Source organism: Motacilla alba, chromosome 6 (assembly GCF_015832195.1).
Source record: "Motacilla alba alba isolate MOTALB_02 chromosome 6, Motacilla_alba_V1.0_pri, whole genome shotgun sequence".
In the NCBI taxonomy this organism is placed as follows: domain Eukaryota; kingdom Metazoa; phylum Chordata; class Aves; order Passeriformes; family Motacillidae; genus Motacilla; species Motacilla alba.
The window spans coordinates 13,501,132-13,523,870 of NC_052021.1; the positions used below are offsets into that span (position 1 = coordinate 13,501,132).

The following is a 22,739-nucleotide window of genomic DNA, read 5'->3' on the forward strand; positions in this document are numbered from 1 at the left end:
CCTTCCAACCTGACCGTTGTGTGGCTCTGGCTATGTTTATATAAACTCTTGCTTCATCACCATGGTACAGGTTTATCCTAGACTTCGTTACAGATTCAAAAGATGTAAAAATAAACTATCTAGAGGCATTATTGTAGTAAATATGTAAGAGTAAAAATGCATTTTAATGAAAACACAGTCCTTTACTGTATAAGGTATTAGAACCTCCTGTTTCTCTTCTCTCATGATCTGCTTTGCTTCCCAGACATTTCTACAGATTTCTTAAATTTACAAGCCATAAATTACCAAATCATCAACATATCAACAGGAATAATCATCTGTTAGAAATTCCTTCCAGAAGGAAACATGGGATTCAATAACTAAACTTCACAGAGGAAAATAAAAACTGTAGACAGATAGATATGGTAAACAGAAAGACAAACAGATAATTTAAGTTGACAGGCCATATTGGACTCATTAGACATTTGAATTTCATTACAAATTAGAAAAAAGAAAAGTTAAGGCTTAACCAAAGAAAAGGTCCATTTGCTGCAGTAATGAGAGGCATAGCTCCAAAGAAAGTGACATTAAATTCTTATATTAAATAATTTGATGCAATATGTAAGATATTATTTTTTCAGTGGGATGAGAATGTAATAAGAGAATGTGACATGGATTACATTATAATCCCAGGGGTGTCTCTATTTCCCATCTGCTAGCCATTCTTCTAATCCCACTTTTTCAAATGAAATTTCACTTAGTGATAAAGAAAATCTGATGAGTGTTAAATAGACTGACTAGTAGAAGAAATAGGAGAAACTTCTTTTTTTCCATTTTGTGTGCATATTAAACTATATCCATTCTTTTGAAAGTAAGAAGGGAAATGTGGGAAGTGACATATAAGAACATTATGACTTTAAAATGTGTATTTGAGGTCTCATACCACGTTCCATTCCTACAATAATAGCATTTCTTTTATATTTCCAGTTGAAGTTTTAAATGTTTCTTTTCTCTGCTTAAACTTTGAAAAAAACCTCTTTTTGGATTTGGCACCAAATAGCAGTAGTTGCTGTTCAAATTTTGACCCAGGAAAGACTGAATCTGGTTTATACATCTGCTGATCAACCATATTCTACAAACTGTACAGTACATGGCATTCCAGGCTGTGTAATATGAGATGGCAGAAGTGATGAATTGTTCAGCAAGTTTTAGAGACTTCTGGCTTTCACTCGGGTTCCGTTGCAGAAAATTACTCATGACATTTTGGGATGATTTTTGTGGAAAGAAATGCACTGGCTCTGCTCATGGATGAAATGCTCAAAAATCTAAAGATCCTTTCCTGACTCCTGCATTGCTTACAAAGGATGTAATTATTTTTTGACTCATTGAGCACTTAAAAAACACATAAGGTGATTTGAATATGAGTAATAGTGGGAGAAAACAATGTATTTAATAGAAACTACTTTCACTTGAATTCTGAAGTAAAAATAGGATGGTGCCTGTGTGTGAGATCTGCCGCACAAAATGTTACAGGAATGAAGTCCAGGGTTTGGAGGGATTAGAACAGTCAGTTCAGGTCTGTTTGCAAGTGAAATGCTAATGCTGGAGGTGTAGATTGCCCCTTCACTTAACTGTAAGCTTTCTAGTATGGGCTCCTTGTGTATGCTATTTAGCAGTTTTTTTCTTCTGTTTATAGTAAACTACTCACTTTTGTCTGCTGGTGATAGAAGTGAACTGTGCCTAAATATTGTGGTATTTTTCATAGAAGCAGAAATACTCTAAATAATATTGCCATTCAAACTGAATGAAAGGATGAATATTCATACTTTAAGCTATAGTGGAAGCCCCCACTAATCCAGGCCCTAGAAGAAACAAATCACTGGTCTTTCATTTTATTATGGCTGGTTTGGAGGAATGCATCAAACAAAGAATATTAACTTCTAAATTGGTTTATAGAGAAACATTGCAAAATTCCTTAGATCATGATCATAAAAATGCAAGGTAGATTCAGCTGTAGCTGAGCAAAGTTTAAATAAACAAAGCAGGCCAGAGTGAGTAAGGTAGGATGGCAAGCTATTGCAAACAGACTTGGATGAAAGCTCTAATGTGTAGTTTAAACAAAGGAGTGTGCTATTTATCCTGGGTTAAAGGAGATGAAATGCAATTTTGTATTGGTCACAAAGTGACTTAATATTTGCATCAGAGAAAATTTCAAATGCCTGACATTAACAATTTGCTATTTTTATTAATCTGATGTAGGATCCAGTAGGTTCCACTGATCTGTGCTGTGCACCACAGACTGAATGGAGCTTTTTGAGTGCTTCCTGGTATTACCTAATCCCTTTTTCTTTATTCATGAATTAAGAGAGAGTCCAAAGGCATGGAACCTGGTGGAAAGAACAGATATTTTCTGTCAGAATTGAGCACAGCAGCTGCACAAGTGCACTCTGGTTCCTAAATAGTTGACAGTTGAAGCTATCAGGTCAAATTTACAGAAACTAAAGGTACCTGAGATATGTTTTCACATACTTCAATTACATCTCCTCTGACAGTATGGCCATATGCTTGTATACTTTTAACGCTGACACATATTTTAGTGTCTGCAACACTTCTTAGTAACTACAACACTTTTGGGATTTTTAATCCTTTGGGAATAAAGAGAATAAGAAAAATCCACTTTTGGACAAACAGTTGCAGGAGAAAAACATGTTCAACTTCCTTGATAGTCAGTTTTCTATATCCTTTAATATTTTCTGCTTGTCTCCTTTTTACTAGGAGATTTATAGAGCCACATGGGAGAATCAGATTAAGAGATTAGCTTACAGTTTAATTATTTTTTACTGTATACATTGTCTACACAAGAGATCCTCAGAGGACCATCATCCTTGGGCTCAAGTCTTCTGTGAAATAGAAAGGGAAACACTTCAAATTGTGGCTGCATGGCACTTACTACTTTAACAGAGTTAATCTGAGAGGGGAATTTATATTGAAATAAGACAAAAACACAGAACACATGAAGTTTTGATCTGAATTATCAGAATCCTTAATAATGTTTGGTAAATCATGAAAAGCACAACCATCTAGAAATGTACTGTGAACTGGTATGTTTAACAATGCATATCACTAATAGATAAACAAGCAGACCACATACACAGTCTCTGTTGACATTTATTAACTTTTTTAAAATAAGAAAACATGAATGACATCCATCATTTCTTTGAGCAAAACCTGTGAGACTTTACAAGCTGCTCTCTGCTTCAACCACAGCAGCCTGCTACTGGTATATAAAGAGTTTAGATGAAGGAATGAGCAGAATGCTAAGCAAAAATACCGTGAAAAGATCTGAGCATATGTATTTTATATAAATACCATAATTTTATAGAGGCATCTAGATCAATATGCACCCCACTTCCTTTAGTTACTTAGCAAGTGAACACCAAGTATTCAACTGAATACTGAACAGAATTTTGTATTTATTGCTGTTGATTTATTAGAACAAACTAGCTGGAGTGAGTTTTTTTCAGATTCTTTACACTTATTCCAATAAAATGGATGTTTCTTGCAAAATAAACAGGCAAAAGATTTGCCTTTTGTATTGTGTCCTCTGAAGGATGAACCATGCAAAGATCCTTTTTAAAGAATGCCATTCAGAGTGGATCTGTTTTCATTTACAGTGCTATTTACATGGTTTAAGTGTATGTTCTCAATTATCTCATGCCAAAAATCTAGATGTTTTAACTTTTGCTCATTTCATTGTTTTCCTTACTGAAACAGTTTGTCTCTGTAGTAGCTTTGGATTTTTTGTCTCCATTTTTGTTTATAAGAAGCTGAAGGCTTTTTAGTAAATGGATCATTATGTCAATACTAGGGTGGGAAACATTAGTTACCATCGAGCATTCCAATTATGTAGAATCACTGTTAAAATCAACTGTGTACGTCTGTGTCAATTCTTCATATTTGAAATATTTTCACTTTTTTTTTTCATATTTCTCAAATTCATTTCGAAAATGCTTAATATATATATGGGAGAGGATGGATTAACCCTTCTTTCTTGATAGAATATAGCTCCTGACAAGCTTTTGATTCTTTGTAAAAGGTTTATTTTGCAGCCTCACAATCATATAGCAGGAATTCCCACTGGTATATTAAACCAGTTTCAAATCTGATATGAATACCAATGACAACTACTACTTAACAAAAACATTAGTCCTCCTAAATACCTATTATTAATAAAAATGTCTAAATTCTGAAATAATGTTGTTCACTATTGCAAGGGACTTTATAAGTTTTGTTTGTAAAGAGTAAAAAAAATAAATTTATTAGTTCTGAGGTTTTTCTGAAAGAAAAGCTTAATGCAGAGGTTAGATACTTCTGTTGACCAAATGAACTTAATTCTGTGTCTTTCTACTAACCAACTCTTTTGCAGAAAACAAAAGACATCCACTATGTTGGCTTTACTTTCTCAGTGCATGGAGAAAAAAGGGTGTTTAAAAAAATTAAAAAGTGAATGCAATGGTTACTAAAACAAACAGAGGAAGTTATAAATCTTCAAATCATATGCAGGACAGATTGAAACATTATAAGTTCCAATATAAACTCTTCAAGTTTTCTTAAATAATATACCTAATAACTCTCTATGGGCAAGTAGGAAATCTGTTTTCAATTTCTTTTACTTCTAAGCAAAAATATGACTTATGTTACAGGAGGGTTTTTTTGTGGGAGTTTTCAACCAAAAATTAATGCAAATATCTTATCAGAAAATATTCTTTGAAAGGCAGGAGGGTTTATTGTAGTCACTGTTCAGGACACACTGCCATGCACTGTATAAGAATAGCAAAGAAGAGAAGAATAGATTGTGTCCAGCTTCAAATCAGAGTATAAAAGGAAAGCACAGTGCAGATGCCATTTAACACTCAAAAAACAATTAGTCCTGAAACCCAAATGTGAGAGTTTTTGGCAGCCAAATGTTTTATTTTCCTTGGAGCAGATTGTTGTGAGTCCCTACTCAGTGAGCTTCATAACAGGGTTATACCAAATGCATCTGATCTTAGCAGGAGATTTTTGTAGCAAATAACCTCTGGAGGTAGCTGAGAGCATGAATTGCCTTGTAATCTTTTGATACTCTGATAATTTCTTCTGCTGTAAAATATTTTGGGTTGCACAGCCATACTTTTAAAATGTGGACTCTAATTAATGACAGAAAAGAACCCATATTAAGTGAAATCAGCCAGGGAGGTAATAAATTTTCTTCATAGGAATGCAGTGTATCAGAAGAGCATTAATGAAGAGACCCAGCTAAAGCTAACAGCACTGGATCTGTAGAAATGACTTCCCCTACAATCAGGAATTATTTCTGCTATCAAAAGCTATAAGCTATCCAGATGGAAAATTCAATTTCTTAATTAGTAATAGATGGAAACATTTGAAGAAAATAATACCCATAGTTCATAATCAGTCATCTTGGAAAACTTGCACAGACAGTATAAGGAATACAAATTATTATTTTAGCTGCTATTTATAATTTCCCTGGGACTTGGTAGGTTTTTTGATGCTATGTGGGTTTATAGCCAGGAAAAGTCTGGAATACCACGAGACAGAAAGAACTTCCCTGTATGTTAGTGTAATGTAGTGTACCGAACAGTCTGTTCAGAATTCACATCAAGTAAACGTCAAAGGTTTTAAATATCTCTTCAGAATCTGAAGCTTCCTGAGGTTTTCCATTGCTGCTTTATGTATAACAATGCACTAAGTCATACCTGTACACCTCTGGCAACTCAGGCAAGTGGCCATCAGGGAAACAGGGGCAGAGTCCTTCTGGTGGGGGCAGTGTAGGCATGGTTTTCCCCTGTACCCAGCGTGCTGCAAACTCTGCCAGGCTGCAAAGCTCCCAGAGGAAGCTCCAGAGGACCTCTTGGCCAAAGGAGAAAGGCTAACCTGATATATTTTATGTGTTGTTTTCTGATACTGTGCTTACCGTCTCATAAAACAGAAAAGCTTTAACTCATGTTTTTGTGGTTTTAAGTGTTTGCAGTCCAAGGACATTTATTGTACCAAAAACTTATGTTTAAAAAAAAAAAAAAAAAAAAGAAGGCAAAGCAGAAACTATGAATAGCAAGTTTAGCAATAAACATTCATATATCAAGTCCTATGTTAAATACAAACTAGAATGGCCAGAGTCTCTTGTAAACTCCTATTTCTTGCCTGTTAAATAAAATGAAACAATTGAAATTTTAGATTGTTGCTATTTCTAAAATTGCAGTTGAGTCCTGGTAATGTCTAAGTACTCATGTAACAGGAGTTATCATATTTCAAAATAAATGTTTAACACACTCTGCCAGAAAAGTGATAATAGTACACAATGACTTTTTGTTGTAAAGTACTCTCCCTCTAGGATTTATGGTAGGAAAAAGATTTCTTTTCTTGCCACTTATGGCCTGTAATTGGAAAGCTTTGCACTACCTTCCTTGGCATAAAAGTCTGCTTCAACTATAGAAAAAATATTGAATCATTTAGGGAGATTGGCTGTCATAACCCAAAAATTTAAACAGCAAATCTCATGAGAGGAGTTAAAAATATCGAGAAAGATGTGTAAAATGAAGAAATATGACTTTGAAAGGGTCTGGTTAATGCAGTGCATAAACATATATATAACTGATCCTACTCATTGTTAAATGTGTAATACAGCCTGGGCGAATGGCTTTACAGGTGACAGTGTGTACATAGATATATTTGCAGTTGCAAAAAAACCTCTTGAATTTATATTTTTTTTCCTCTGACTTTGTGGAATAGGATCTAGAGAAACATCAAGGAGACTAATGCTCTTTTTTCTCAATAAGTTATCATTTCCATCTCTGCTTGCTTGCTTGTTTTACCTTCTTTGCAAGATTAACTCTGATTTTTTCTGTAACAGGCACATAGTTGTCTGTGGTCACATAACACTTGAAAGTGTGTCGAACTTCCTGAAGGACTTCCTGCACAAGGATAGGGATGATGTCAATGTAGAAATCGTCTTTCTGCATAAGTGAGTAATCTTTCAACATTGGTCTTATCATCTCTTACTAAAACTCAGTAAGTTAAGCTGTATCTTCTGGGAAGACAGAGAATATTCAAAGCTCCAAATAACCATAAGATTAATATTTTCATTTATGTTAATTAAAAATATGTCTTGAGAAAAGGGTTTTTTTTCCCTGCATTTTCCATAACCCCCTACTAAGTATATTTGTTTCAAGCAGACAGACTTCAGACCCAGTTGTGTTGTCTGTGAGGTACATAGCTGTACATACATACATACATGTAAATGCATAGTTGAAGTGGGGATCAGGTTATGAGATAAAAAATATTGAAATGGAAATAAATACATCCAATATTTTTTTTTTTTTAGTGGTAAATATTCCTAGGGAAACTGCCAGAATTAGTAACATCAGTAAAACTAATGAAAAACACTGTATGTTGTACAAACTTATGGTATCTGAAAACACCTTTTCACCCTGGATCTCTCTAGGGAAGTGCTTGTTTTAAAATGCAGAGTATTTATAAAATGAAAATTATAGGTGCAGAATAAGTTTTAATATAACAGATACTTTACAAATGTATTGACAATAGAAATTAAATTTTTGTCATGGTGATAATCAGAACTGCACTTTATTCCATTATATACACATACCTACGCACACATAGTATCTTATCTTTTTCTTGTGTGGAATTTGGAAAGGTGTCTTACTGAGGTTGGTGTTTCTTGCAGGCTCTACATGATGTGTGGGTTATTACTAATTTAATAAATAATACAGTGCCAAATAGCCATGCCTGAGGAGGAACTGCTAGGAAAAGCCATGTGATAGGAGACAGTATCTTTTCTGTTCAGTAATGGCATCTGTTTAGAAGAGTTGCAAGTTATAAATAAGTAATTGTTTTGCATTCAGCAATGCATTCTGCACTTGTTGTCAAAAAAAGTTGTTAAAAAGTCAAGGATATAATTTGTGATGATTTAATAGTGAAAACTGAAAACTAAGCATCAGCAGTACTTTCACAGTTTTTCATCTAGTCCTTTCAATTTGAACTGGCGATGTCATCCTCAAATAACTACATCATTTATTTTTATTCCCTCTCTATGTAATAACAAGTGACTGCGAGAGGAAATTGGAGATCAAGATTTCCACAGTGAAAATGTGTGGTGATAGGAATCAGGAAACAGCACACTCACATGAAAGGATTTTAGCACCTTGTTACTTGTTTGTGCCTGTAGCTAATAAATTCCTTCTGTTTTAATAAGTGGCACCAGAAAAGATATTTATAAGGTTGGTGCCATGTTTTGTAATTGATTGTAATCAATTTAATTTTTCTTTTGTTTCTGGCAAAATCAAATCAGACAGAAAGTCATGGCATCATTATGTTTGTTTTAATTGTAGCTCATAAAGCAGCCTCAGGGTCCTTGTCTGGTTTCTTTTTCTGGTTTTTAGAGATCTTGCATTGAGCTGTTTTATTCAACACAGTCAGCTGTTGTGGGAATGGTAGGGACATGCAGAGAATGATTGTAGTACTATATAATTTCTGGGTAGAATGCTGGGAGAGGATGTTTTTGAATTGCACCCATACTTCTGCATTCGCATCCCTTGGAAATGTACACATGGTGAACATGGAGAGTAGCACAAGGTGGGCCAGAAGCACTGCAGGTACAAGTGATGCAGTGAAAGCAATGTAGTGTTTATCTTTTAATTAAGGTATGCTGTTTCCCTGCTACTGAAAAAGCATCAGCAGAAGTCTGAATATCTGGGTTTGTAAATGCAGGAAAGGGAGCAGTTATGGAAATTGACCTCTCATTTGCTCTTGTGTTTTCTTCCTCTTTCCAACGCAGTATCTCCCCTAACCTTGAGCTGGAAGCTCTTTTTAAACGACACTTCACTCAGGTGGAATTTTATCAGGGTTCAGTCCTTAATCCCCATGACCTGGCGAGAGTGAAGGTAACAGCTCTGTTGTTCTCTTTTGCTAATTGACCTTTTTCTAAGTACTCCTTGCATTATTTGGACAAAAAAACCAAACACTAAAGCCCTTCTTCATGTAACCCCAAAATAATGTTTTTCTATCTCTATTATCTTAAGTAATAAATTATATCTATACCGGTAAACCTTTTTTTCCCCATATCTTTAGATCTTCAAAGCTACAGCAACAGTGACTTAGGATGCATTGTCTGCCATTCCATTGAACACTCTATGAATTTTTCATTGATATTTCATTCAAAAGTGTATTTTACAGTAATGTTTGAAATAGCAAGTTATTGCCTTACACTAATTGCTTAAATTGCTGTTGTCTTAACTTATCAGAACAATTTAAAAATATTTTTTCACCCTCCAAACCCTATTTCTTTTGTCTAGAATCCAGAAAGAAAAATGCAAGTTAAGATTTTTGGTAGATAAAGTTAGATAGTTTTACTTATTTAGATATTTATTTTCTAGAATTTCTAAATGGTAAATTATTTCATTCTCTTAAAGCATGAAGTTTGGAAAAAAAGAAAATTAAAGAAAAATTAATTTGTCGGATAAATCATTAACTTTTTTGTTTCTTTTTCTCCCCAATGCAATGTAAACTGGCTAATTAAGTCAAGAATATTTTATAAGAACAGTGTAATTTACACTTTCTGGAGTACTAATCATGTCTTTTGTCCATTTTGACTGCAGAAATTGCTTAAGATTTCTGTAGGCCAGTGCACACTTTCAGTTCATCAGAGCATGTCCTAATTATGATCATAAAATCATGTGTTCTTATTTTGTGTTCTGTATTCCACCCTTTTTTGTGTTGATATTTGGTTGTCTACATTGGAAAATACTTTTGTCATCTGCTTTGAGTTCTGTAAAGCTCAGGTTTGTGTGAATCTAGAGGTCCTGTGGATAGATCAGTTGTCCTCCTGTTGCTTTCTAAATCTGGTGCTCAGATTCTAAATCAGTTCAACTGCCTCTTTCTATCTTGAATAGGAAGGTACTTAAATTCCCAAACAAAGCTGCAGGACTTGTGAGAGCACTGTACTGATGCAACAGGAACTTCTGATGGATTTAACAGTCTAAATTCCAGTATTGGTTACCAAAGATTAACATTACCACCTTTGTGGCTCAGCTGATACAGAGTAAGAGTCATCAGTGGAACTGCTGACCTGCTCTGATCATCATGAACAAGTTTCAAGAAATTCTCTGTGTACATGAGAGTGGTCGTAATCACTGGCATGAACTCATGTTAGCCCAAAACCATTTTTGATTAGCAGTATTGAGAACTGACACTCACACTCATGCAGCCAGTGCTGGATTCCCTGATAGTTTATGAGGAAGGAAGAGCTGGAAAGAGATGTTGCTTTATATGTTTCCTTTTTCTTTGGTGTCTCAGATAGAGTCAGCAGATGCGTGCCTAATCCTTGCCAATAAATACTGCGCTGACCCAGATGCTGAAGATGCCTCCAATATTATGAGGTAAACTGTAGTTTTTATAGCTTTTTGTTTCTTAACTCTGATTAGCTAATTTTATATCTGATCTGTTGGACTCAAAGAACACTGTAGGATTTTTTTTTTTTTTAAGAGGACAAATTAAAAGATCCTCACCAAAGTCCAGAGGTGAGAATACCTTAAATTCCTACCTCCACTGTTTCATCTGTCTGCTTTAGTGTGTCAGAGGAGACACGTGGAGCACAGGCTTTGGCACTGTAGTCATTTTGCAGGAGCTAAGGTTTGAGTATTTCTAGCTGAATGCAGAGAGGAAAGGAAATGCAGTCAGGTTGTTGCAACAATACATGCATGAGTGCATGCACTGCAGGGGCTGTGTCAGCGAAGGGGCAGAAGCGCCTTCAGCGCTTCATTCCTGCTGCTCTGAGGTGGGTCTGCTCCTGCAAGTAGTGCTCTGCTCAGGGGACAGCAAAGTATACAAGGGAGCTGTCTCCTGTCCCCATCCTGCTCTTTTTACACTGAAGACCAATCATTGCTTGTTTTGATTGACAGGGATTTACAGCATTAGGGGCCACCAGATCTCCTCCTTGTAGTCTCTGAAGGGAGGAGATGAAACAGTCAGTCAGTAGATGGCAGCTAGAGTTACAACAAACCTAAGCCATTCCATTTTTTGTTTTGTTCATACAATCCCAGTTTTAATGAGTCCAGTCTCCTTTTTTAAAATTAAAGTCTCATTCAGTGATTGATTAAAAGTTCTCTAGTATTGGATTGGATTGGCCAGTGTCATAGACAGATTTTACTGGCTTGTCTGATGTTTGCGTGCTGCGTATCGAAGGAAGGGGAGAAATAAAAAAATGCTACTAAATTTGCTCTTCTGGAAAACTACCACTGTGTGCAAGAGATGTAGCTATCTGAGAAAGACACAAGGCAAAAATACACCTAGTTTCATTTTACAAACATGGTTTGAGCTGCAATGCAAGAAACTTTATTTTGACATTGATTGCATAAATACATTAAAAATATTCCAGTTACATATTGATGCATTCTTAGTAGATTTAATACATTTAATGTAATAAAATGCAAAAATTTTAATGTCAGTGTGGAATTCTTTTGTGTTTTGTCGCAATTTAATTTTAAAAAATTGAATGTTTAATTAAACAATTCATCAAGAAATGAAAAATTAGAAGAAAGACTTGTTAAAGTAATGTATTTTTTCATCTATCAAAGCTAGTTTCCTGTTCTAGTTTTGATATGCTTAAAAGCACAAGCCAGACCAGTAGTTTACAAGATACATTCTACAAAACACCAATGAAAACACTTATGCTATTCAGTCTTTCCAAACTGATTATTCCATAATAAGTCAGATATTTTTTCATTGTTTTATCTTCTTTTTCTACCTTTAGGTTTTAAATACAGGACTTATTTTTTTTGGTTGTTCATTTCATTAATTTTGCTTTTTTTATAGTACAATATCAATTCATGCATTTCTCAAAAATTTTCTTTCAAGTCACTTAAATCTATACACAGTTGAGTATATCTTGGATTCATTAAGTAATTTAGAATGCAGAAATTGTGCAGATTATGAAAGTAGCCCCATGTTTTATAAATTCCACATTCAGTTATCAGTTTTAATACTGATCTTTGGATTAATGCATCAAAATTAAGATAAATTTGCATGTGTAACACAAAATCACTATTCAAGGTATTTAGATATGATGAATGTCTAGCAGCTATAAATAAATATGTGATGGGGCAGAAATTAATTTTTTCAGGCATTCATAATTGGGAAACTTGATCAAGTATGTTATTCAAAGGCATGAAGATAGTCACTGAGGATGAGAAGGATGTAACAGCTCCAGCTGCATTATTTCCTAACAGAAGGAGTGTCTGAATAGTGCTGCTAAAACAAGTCTCTTTTTCTGCAAACTCCATAAGGGTAAACCATTTAACTGAATATTTCCTGAGGCTTATTTCTCTCTAGTACTAGCCACTAATTCTTACCTCAGTTTGACTGTGTGTAAATATTTCAAAGGTCTGACATCAATCAGTTTGCTTTACAGGCAGATGAATAAGGGGGTACAATTTTAATTGTGGGACTTGACAACACCATAAAATAGAGGTATTTGGATGCATTATCCAAATAACCTATCAATTAAAAGTTATTTTAATCGGTTTTTCCTTTTTTTTTTAGAGTTATTTCCATAAAGAATTATCATCCGAAGATAAGAATTATCACTCAGATGTTGCAGTACCACAATAAGGTAATGTGATGGCCAGTGTTTCCTCTCAGACTTTTTTGCTGCATTGCATTCACTTATTCATAATTTTTCTAATCCCAGTAATAGCAAGCATTTTCTTTCCACACTAGAACATTTTAATAAACCTTGTCATGTAATCCAGTTACAAAGTAATTTAGGTTTATTTATATATGCAAGGGACTTTATCAAAATCTTGACATTTATGAGTTGCCTAGGATCTAATTCTCAAACCTACAGTGCCCATAGTTGTTATTGATTCCAGATGACCTTTCACCACTTCAGTTCTGTAAGTTCTGCTCTTATTGTCTTAGTGGAGGTTATTGTGATTTTTTTTTTATTCCAGCATGACCATGGAGACCTGAAATTGCCAAGCAGTAGGTACAAAATAGATAAATTTGTGGTTTTTAATATAAAACATAGCCCAGTTGTGAGATTCGGTACTAAGAATATTGTGAAGTTCAAAATGATAAATCCACTTCGGAAAGAAATTTGAAAAATTTTGAAAATTTGAAAATTTAGAAAAAATTCTTCATGGTAAATTTGTGATTCTTAAACACAATGAAGTCAATTTATTCAATCTTATTCAATCCTGAGATGAGGAAGTCCATAAACTGCTGACTAACAGGGTTAGGAAGGATATATCAGGTAACACAGTACTCATATGTGGCCTGCTTCTTTTGTTGGCTCTGAAAGAATCAACCACTGCCCAGTGTTTGAAAAAACTAGGTAAACCTTCATTTGATGAAATACACAATAAATCTGGTACTAGGAAGGTTTGATAACAACTCCTTATACCTGTAACCTGTTGCTAGAACAAGAGCAATTACTGTTGCTTGTTATTTCCTCTTCCTGTGTGTTATGGAAGAAGCCTGTCTTTTTATAGAATAAAAACAAGGAGTTTCTGTGCTTTAAAACAGCTACAGGGGAGAAGTTTTTTTGAGGTTTTTTTTTTTTTTTAATGCTGCAGTTTGTTTCCTATTCCAATGGTTATGTCTTCAAAAATAGTTTTTATCAAAGCGCTGAACTGTGGAATTAGGAAGGGAAACAAGGAGGAAAGACTCTGTGCTTCCTTGTATCTACACAAATGTAAAAGTTGCATGTCAGAGAAAATCCAGCAGTTGTGCCAATAACTGAACAAAGTTTGTACTTGTCTAAGTTATCAGTTTCAATGCAGCAGGTGTGTCTAGCTCAGTTATTTTCTTCATTCTGTCCTTATTAATAGCATTCTTAGAGAAAAAGGTTGGATTTTTCACTGTCAAGTACTGTTCTTCAAGGTGGAAGAAATGAAATAGAAAAGACAGAAGATGTTGTATACATTTTAAAATTCTAGTATCCTTTAAAGGTTGCAGCTTCACTTAAGTTGTAATCTAAGTTGTATTATCTTCCTGTATATTATGTGTCTTCCTCATCAGTCAGATGGTAGCTCAAAGTGCTGTAAAGGGAACATGCAGAAGGGAAGGAAAGCTTTACAATATTCTACTTGTTCAGGTGTGAGGATGGACCTGACAAAGTGCCACAGCCAGTATGTCTTGAGAAGTGTAGCATTTTGTCTGTAGGAGGTAAGAGTGGAATATTTCTCAGCATAGAATTAAGCTCTGAAACACTTGAAGTGCTTCTGCCTACTCAGAAAAAATCAAGGTATTAATAGAGAAAATCATTCAGAACTGTCTTCTGTTTCTGGTTCTTCACCTGGGGGATATTTTGTTTGTTTGTTTTGCAGGCCCATCTGCTAAATATCCCAAGCTGGAACTGGAAAGAAGGGGATGATGCAATCTGTCTTGCTGAGCTGAAGCTGGGTTTCATAGCCCAGAGCTGCCTGGCACCGGGCCTTTCAACAATGTTAGCCAACCTCTTCTCCATGAGGTCATTCATAAAGGTAATGCCTTTCTCATTAGAACATATTAGCCTGCAATTCAGGTTGTCAGAGACTGGAGTAGGGAACATGACTCAAATGTGAAACAGACAGAAAGACAATACCAGATTTCGTAACACCAAAACAACCAGCACACACTTCCATGCAAAATTTTTTTTACTGAAAATTGGGCAATAAACCAAGTTCTATCAACTTGTGGTTTGTTTTTTTTTAAATTTTGATTCAGCCAGTGTCTGGCCTTTAAGATATTTTCCAAATGATCATCCATTTCCAGGGAGATATTTTTGGCATTTGCTGTTTTTGCTTGGTTTTAGACAAACCACATGTTTGTCTATTAGAAAAGTTGCTGCTGCTAAAACAAAAATATGATTTATCTAAGTCCCACAGAGCAACAAAGTGCCAAGAAAAAGGAACTGGTCATTTCTGTCTTTTACATAGAGAGACTAGTGGACCTCTGACTGTGAGTAAATAAGAACATGTGTTAGAACTGAGGCCCAAACTTCCCACAACATCATTCATGTATTTGCTTCTCCTCAGTCTAAGAGCTCTTTTGGACTTAGATTGCAAAACTGTAACCCAGTCAGACTTCTGTGGCAGCTGTTCTGGTTCACTGGACCAAGGCCTCAATTGCAGCAATCGTTGCATCCTTCCTGGTGCATTTCAGGGACATTGATTCAAAGCTTAAAGGGTGGGCAGTTTCCAGTCTCACGAGTGTTCTTGATGGGATAGGAAAGACTGGAGTGAAAGGCACTTCAAGTCCATTGTGCAAGTAAGCTAAAAATAAAAATACTCTCATCTCCTCAGATGAGAAAGCCGGGACTGTTCTCTTAGAGGTGCATATGTTGGTGCAGGACAGTGAGTCTTTATTTGCTTCTTATAAAGTCCTGACGTTATTATGAAGGTATCCTTAAAAGACAGCAGGCTCCCATGAGAAAATATTTCATACTATTGCATTTAATCAAAGACCAGTTTTCAATATGGAAACAGGTCTGGGCTCTGCACTTTACTGCCTGCTGTTACAATATCTTCATCTTTATTCATGTTCTAAAAAAACTGAAAAACTAAAGAACTTTCTTACTGAAAGAAACAAAAAAAAAGAAAGTTATTTTACTTCAGCAAACCTGGAATCTGTCTGTGACTCTCCAGCCAATCAGATATAAATCCTTTCTATGTGTACACCAGAAGAAAACTATATGTCTTTTGAACATCATTCTCCTTGCCAGTCAGTTTGGTCTCTCGCTCCTGCCTGCTGTGGTAACCCAAGACTCTCAGGAGTGTCAAACATTTGTGACAGTCACACTAATGAATGCAAATTACTGAGGCAGCCTGTTGTATGAACTCGGGCTCGGCAGCAGAGTACATGGGAAACGTTTCCTCACTTTCTGTCTTTCTAAAATCAGGAGGGGTCAGTAGTATCCTAAGGAGATCCAAATATATGGGTATCCTCAGAAGCCTCAGTCTTAGTTGAAGCTATTTTAATACTGATTTTAAAAATCAGTGAGAAAGTGGAGAGATTCACAAAATGATGAAGTGTACAAATGTCTGACTGTGGGGGAACTGGACTAGAAATGCACATATTTATGGCCTGGATTTTTGTCTAAAAACATTTAAAGAAGTCAAAACCTGGATATGTACAGGTACCATGTTTCCAGAAGTCAAATCTAACCACTTCTGCCGTTATCTTAGCCAGCTATGTTTTCCTATTGTGTAATACATTTTTATAGTAGTTCCAGTACAGTTACAGATTAGATCTCATTAGATGAACAGTTTTAAGCTGAAGGCTCAGCTTTGCAAGGTGTTACTCAAATTACATTTGAGTTCTCTGTACACAGAATAAGCATAAAAATAGCAATAAATTTGATTTGGGGGAAGCTGTTGTTGTCAGTTTTGCTCTCATGTCTGATTATATACAGTCATAAACAGAGTAGTGTGCAGACAAACCTTAACTTGTGTGACTCCAAGTGTCATCTTCACATGGCACTGGGAGAAAAAAACACCATAAGAGAGTGTATTAAGATTGCAATACTCCGTTAATACTGGTTAAAGATATGTTTGCCACATAATGGAGAATGAATTTTCTAGGCAAGTAAAATGCATATCTTCACTTCCAAAGATCTCTGACTAATTCAAAATCTGAAGCCAAATAAAAGTACAAGAATTGAGATACATTTCTTTATGTGACTCTAACCCTGTTGGTGATAACAAAAGGTTTGTTTATTTAGCTGAAAGGACAATCTTTCTCATGTCTGTCTCACTCTAAATACTTGAAAAAGAAAACTTACTGAAAAACGGCAGTGAATCATCAGTGCATTGTAGGAGAGCAGCTACATTGATTAGAAGTGCTGAAGACGACTCTATTGAAGAGAAATATGTCCATTCCCTAAAATAACTTTCACCCCTTTTCATTAAGAACATCCAATTTAAGTACTGTCAGACCTTCATAAATTCCTTAGGTAAAACATTATTAGTGGATTCTCTCACCAGTCAGGAGATTGCCAGGAAAATGTATGGAAACATCTGTATTTTTTAATGAAATCTTGAAATGTGGGTTTTTTCTACCTCCATAGCGTGATTAGAAAGTGATTTAATGTGCCATAAATGTTTGGTCAGTCAAACACAAATGAACATGATTGATGGTGACATTGCACACATTTAACTCATTATGTGTTACTTTACAGCAAAATTATTTGTGTAAACAGTCTGCTCAGTGTTAGAAGTAAAACAAACTAAGAAACCTCAAAATATTATATTTGTTCCTAATATTTTCCTTTTGGTTTTAGCAATGTAATACAATATGGAATCCTTTAAATTCTTTTTGGCACCAAGCTGAACAAGAAGGAAATCAGCTCAAAAAGATAAATGTTGTGTAAACACTTAAAGAGAGATAGATTGCACCAGACTATATGCTAAGGGGAAAAAACCCTGCAAAACTTTACACCTGTAAACTGTATTTTAGTAATCCAGTCTTCTTACAAAATAGACTGTTACTGTTGTATTAAAAAAGGAATTTGGACTCTTTATTAACTTGCACAGTCTGAGAAAAAGATGGAAATACTGGACTGTACTGCAAGTTCTGTATTGTTTGAATTAGCAAGTGCATTCCAGAAGTCTGTCTATATGAGAAATATTGCAAAAAACAGATACATGGAGTAATAAGCAAAAGTCATTAAATTTTGTACAGGCCATTCCTACAGGCAAATCTACAACCTACAAGCCAAGTTAGTACTGCTTTGTAAATTAATAAAATGTGGAATGCGGTACTCGAGTGTAACACAAGTCCACAGCTAAATTAGTCTTTAGTCTTTGCTCTATAGGTAAGGCAGCCCATACACGTCATTCCAAATTTCAAAATTATCTAGAGCTGTCTCTATTATCCTCCAAGCTATTTTGAGAGCAGGAGTGTTTTGTGGGCTCTTTCAGCAGCTTTTGCTCACACCTACGCATATGCAATGCCCCCTTTACATTCCTTTTTAGTCCAGGCTGAAAGACAGGCATAATAAAGCCACACAGATTTACATCAGTTGTGTGCTTACCTACACTGATGGAACACATCAACTTGTTTGCTCTTTATTTTTGACCACCTAGGTAGCCTTGGAATATTTCAAAGTGTGGTACTGGAGAATGAACAGTGAATCCCTTGACATGTAGGAGGGCTTTAAAAGGGGAGTGAGAAGGAAATGCAATGTTTCAATTTTTTTGTGAGGTTCTTCAGGAAGCTGCATAGTAAACTGGTAAACTGACTACATGATCCTACTCACAGGACCTAGATCAAATATTAAATGTAGCCTGTTAACAAATGCATTTATCTTCAGAGATTGTGTAAACATCTTCCTGACTGTAGTGTTTTTAAATCATTGATTCTGGGAATTAAAACCTGTTGTGGTTTAAAACTGTTTGCTCTGTATACATAGTATCAGTCCTTGTGATAATAGTGTATTTGCCTTGGGCTAAAGTCTACCATGGGACTGCATTTTCAGTCAATCATTTGAACAGATCAACACCAGTCTATCCTTTACCTCATGATTGGATAGAAATCTTGCCCTGTTTTGTATATTTGAAACTATTAGAAGTAGAGCCTGTATGCCTTTCAGTTCAAATCCAACAAGGCCAGAATCTAAAAAATAATTAGATGTCATTATATTTCAAGAATACTCTCAATGCATTAACCCACTACAAAATTCTACATTAGTATTAATGTAGAAAAAGTGCACCAATCCCATTTGAAATTGGAACTAATCTCAATTAGCATATTTGATGTTTTATAAAATGTAGTCTTTTAATGCAAATTTAAAAAATCATCTTTGCATGCAGAAAGCTGTGGAAATAGTTGACTGAGATTGTAAACTGTTCATAGTACTAAGGATATTTGTTCGCTTTGATTTCAACAGACAATGGAATTGAGTAAAGAAGTAGTTGATAATTTATAACAATTAAGGAAATGCAATTATAAGACTGTAAATCTAAGAAGTTTCACTCTATGAGATGACCATAAGAGCTGCTTTCAGCCAGTTACTTTTCTGTCAGATGTAGATATCCATATGCAAAGGCATAACAAAACTAGACATTCACTCAAGTGGTTTGGGTGGGCCGAAAGGCCACTATAGGTGAATGGGATGAAATATTTTAACTACATTGCTTTCACTGTCCACATCCTTTTCAACTACTAATCAAGAATATTCAAGGTCATATTGAGTTAGGACAAGGGGTTATGGATTTAAACTGGCAGAGGGCAGGATTGGATTAGGTATTAGGATGAAACTGTTTGCTGTGAGAGTGGTGAGGCACTGGAACAGGTTGCCCAGAGAAGTTGTGGTTGCTTTACACCTGGGAGTGTCCAAGGCCAGTTAGATGGGGCTCTGAACAACCTGCTCTAGTGGAAGGGGTCCCTGCCAACAGCAGGAGCGGTGGAGTGAGATGGTCTTTAAGGTCCCTTCCAACCCAAACCATTCTATGGTTCCATGGGTACTTTCTTTTCAATCTCATCTATATTGTTTGAAATAGAGAATTGTAACATTAAACATCCTCAAAGGCTTTGTCCTGTTTTGTGCTCTTTCCATGGTGGTGAAGTGGTGATCTTATTCAATGCTAAGGAGTAGACTTTACATCTGCTTTCACTGTGCTATAAAGGAATTGGATATCCACCATCCTTTGCCTCGCAAATCACAATGAAAAATCCTAGGTTACAACGCAACTCTAGCATTTGTTCTCTGTCTTGATAGTGATACTTACATATTGGCAGAAGAGATTATGCAGCATGATCAGGTTCAGATACACTCAGTCTTTCATGTAACCATCATTGAACTGAAAAGCAAATGCTATGAGCAAGAGAGTTCTTTTGGAGCTGCAGAGCTCCTGATAATTACTCGGCTGGATGTAGGACTGGGTGTATTAAAGGTTTTCATTTTCTTCTGACAATACTAATGCCTGTGCTCGCCAGAGCTGCATCACTTTTTCGTCTCTCTGTCACCAAGTCTCACTAGGAATTTGTTGTATTATGTAAATATATTTGCTGGTAACAATATTGTATCTATATATAAGATAGAGGACAGCAGAGGAGTATCGTGACTTACAAAAAGATTCAGATAAAAATTGCATTTCTTCTCTTGGATTGCACTATGTAATTTTTCAACTATTCTTCATATAGGCTATTGAAGCAGTGGCTAATTTGTTTTATGACTATCAGGAGACAGAATTGCAGTGTGACTTAGTCAGGGAGAAATAATAATGTTTGCAGTGCTAGAGAGGAATCAGGAAGATACAAGTTGAAGTTTTGGTGGTATGGCCCATTCTGGATAGGTTCCATCAGTTACCTAAACTTTAAAATATCACCAAAAAGGCTTAAGTAGTGAAGAGCATAATGACTCCTAAAATATTTTTCCTCATGAAAGATACTAGGCAGGTGACCGTCTGTCCCTTTGAAATCACTGGGAAAATGTCATAGTTGAGGTGGAGACAATACAGAAAGATCATCTTTAGTCAACTGTTGCAAACATCTTATAATAATATTTTATAGCATCCCAAATATCAGCAGTTCTTTAAATTCTATAATCAACATTTTGTGGTCTCCTAAGAGATCATATCTTAAATGCTCCAATCACTTAACAAAGTTTAATGTAACACTGACTGGGGTCTGTGGAGGTTGATCATTGCTTTGGGAATGTCTGGTTTTTTCCAGTCCTTTCTTGGTCCTTGACTAAGGGTGAGTATTTAACTATAGGCTGATCTGGAGTTCCTTCCTCCAAATCAAAACCATCTGCCTAAAGAAAAGAAAGCAAGGGAAGAAAGTAGAAAGAGAGATATGTCATGTATTTGTATATTTTTTCCCAACCCCAGGTGGTGTCGATGTAAGAAAAAGCCTCAAAATAGACCAAAAGTTACAAACACACCCTTGACATCATTACTCTTAGCTTTCTACCAAGCCTGGACTTTATCTCTCTTCTGTATATAGAGTTGCTGATCAGCAACATTTGCAAGCTTCCTATAAATAAAAAGGTCATAAAAATGTGTTATGGCTTCTCTGTGTGTGGTGGGGAATAACACAATGCAAATCCCTTTTACCATCCCACATGGCCTCTGAATGGTGAAACAATTTCTGTGGAAGAAATTTCTCCTGATTGTTTGCAGCCCACTTGTCAGGCTGTATGTGATTTGGAACATCTCCATATTGCAATTTATTTTTTCAGTCGTTTACATCTCCAGAACTAAAGTAACTGATTACTTGGCAGCCTGTCAACAGGAGGAGGGAATAAAACAGCAACAACAAAAAACCAACTAAAAAACCAAAACCAATCAGCAAATCAAACAAAAAAGACAAAACCCAAACAGATAAAAAAACCCCATAAATTCCACAATAAACCCGAGAGACAACAAAAAAAAGAGGAAAAAATTGTTTTAACTTACACTTCACCAGGTTTTCTAACAAGTTTCCATCCTCCTGTTCTTAAGAGCATTTTTTTGAAAGAGTGCCTTTTGGCTAGTTCAACATGAGAAGATTGACAAATCCCAAATTAATAATCAGCCTGTGGGGAAAAAAATGCAAACTTACCTAAAATACTACATTAAGTCCTGTCAGAATATCTCTGGAATACTGAAATAGAAAACTTGAAATTTTTTGGCCCAAGAGAATCATAGAATCACAGAATATCTTGCGTTTGAAGGGACTGACAAGGATCATTGAGTCTGACTCCTGACCTTGCGCAGGACACCCCAAGAGTCACACCATGTGCCTGAGAACATTGTCCAAATACTGCTTGAGCTCTATCAGGCTGGTGCTGTGACCACTGCTCTGAGGAGCTATTCCAGAGCCCAGCCACCCTCTGGTGAAGAACCATTTCCTGATATCCTATACCTCCCCTGAGGTAGAGGCTGTTCAGCCTGAAGAAGAGAAGGTTGTGTGGAGACTTTGTAGAAATCTTCCAGTATCTGAAGGAGGCTGCAGAGAAGCTGGAGGGGAATTCTTTGTTATGAACTATAGTGATAGTACAAGGAGTAGTAGGTAAAAAAATAGAGGAGAAATTTAGGCTAGATATTTGTAAGAAATTCTTTACTGTGAGAGTAGTTAAACACTGGAATAGGTTGCCCAGGGAGTTTGTGGATGCCCCAGTTTGGGCAGCATTAAAAGCCACATTGGATAAGGCCTTAAGCAACGTGGTCTAATGAGAGCTGTCCTTCCCATGGCAGGAGGGTGGTCTTTAAGGTCCTTTCCAGACCTTAACATTCTGTGCTTCTACTATTTTTAAAAAAGAAAATTGGGAAACTTTTTCCTCATGCTCTCTACAACTTTATTGCACCCCATGCTCAGTGTGCTTGACAAGAATTCAGTGTATTATTTTTGCATATGATACTTGATTTACTGACTACAGGGACTCTGTTTTGGGGTTTTTTTTTTTCAGCATTCTAGCAAATCCCTTACAAATAAGTGATGTTAATTGCCATAACAGTGTACTAACTTTTGTGTCAAAATCTGATTCATGTTTAAGCAGCTGTTTGTAAGTTTCAAAGAAAGCTGTGATTTTTACTCAGAACTCTGCATCTGTTTCTTTGGTTTTAGATTGAGGAGGATACGTGGCAGAAATACTACCTGGAAGGAGTTGCAAATGAAATGTATACAGAATATCTGTCTAGTGCCTTTGTGGGTTTGTCCTTCCCTGCAGTTTGTGAGTAAGTAGAAATACATTTAGAAACAGAAATATTTACCTTCTTGTAAGA

The 22,739-nt window shown here is 35.7% G+C and overlaps 1 protein-coding gene across 50 annotated transcripts in view; it reads left to right on the top strand.

Annotated features, from left to right (window-relative positions):
* Window positions 1–22,739, top strand: part of KCNMA1 (potassium calcium-activated channel subfamily M alpha 1) — a 424,339-nt gene that overhangs the window by 275,112 nt on the left and 126,488 nt on the right. For all 50 annotated transcript variants that reach the window (XM_038141591.1, XM_038141590.1, XM_038141595.1 and 47 more), the window contains 6 exons: window positions 6,890–7,000; window positions 8,831–8,936; window positions 10,348–10,430; window positions 12,592–12,661; window positions 14,379–14,534; window positions 22,582–22,691. In XM_038141591.1, the coding sequence (XP_037997519.1) occupies window positions 6,890–7,000; window positions 8,831–8,936; window positions 10,348–10,430; window positions 12,592–12,661; window positions 14,379–14,534; window positions 22,582–22,691 (636 nt within the window). The remainder of the gene's footprint in view (window positions 1–6,889; window positions 7,001–8,830; window positions 8,937–10,347; window positions 10,431–12,591; window positions 12,662–14,378; window positions 14,535–22,581; window positions 22,692–22,739) is intronic.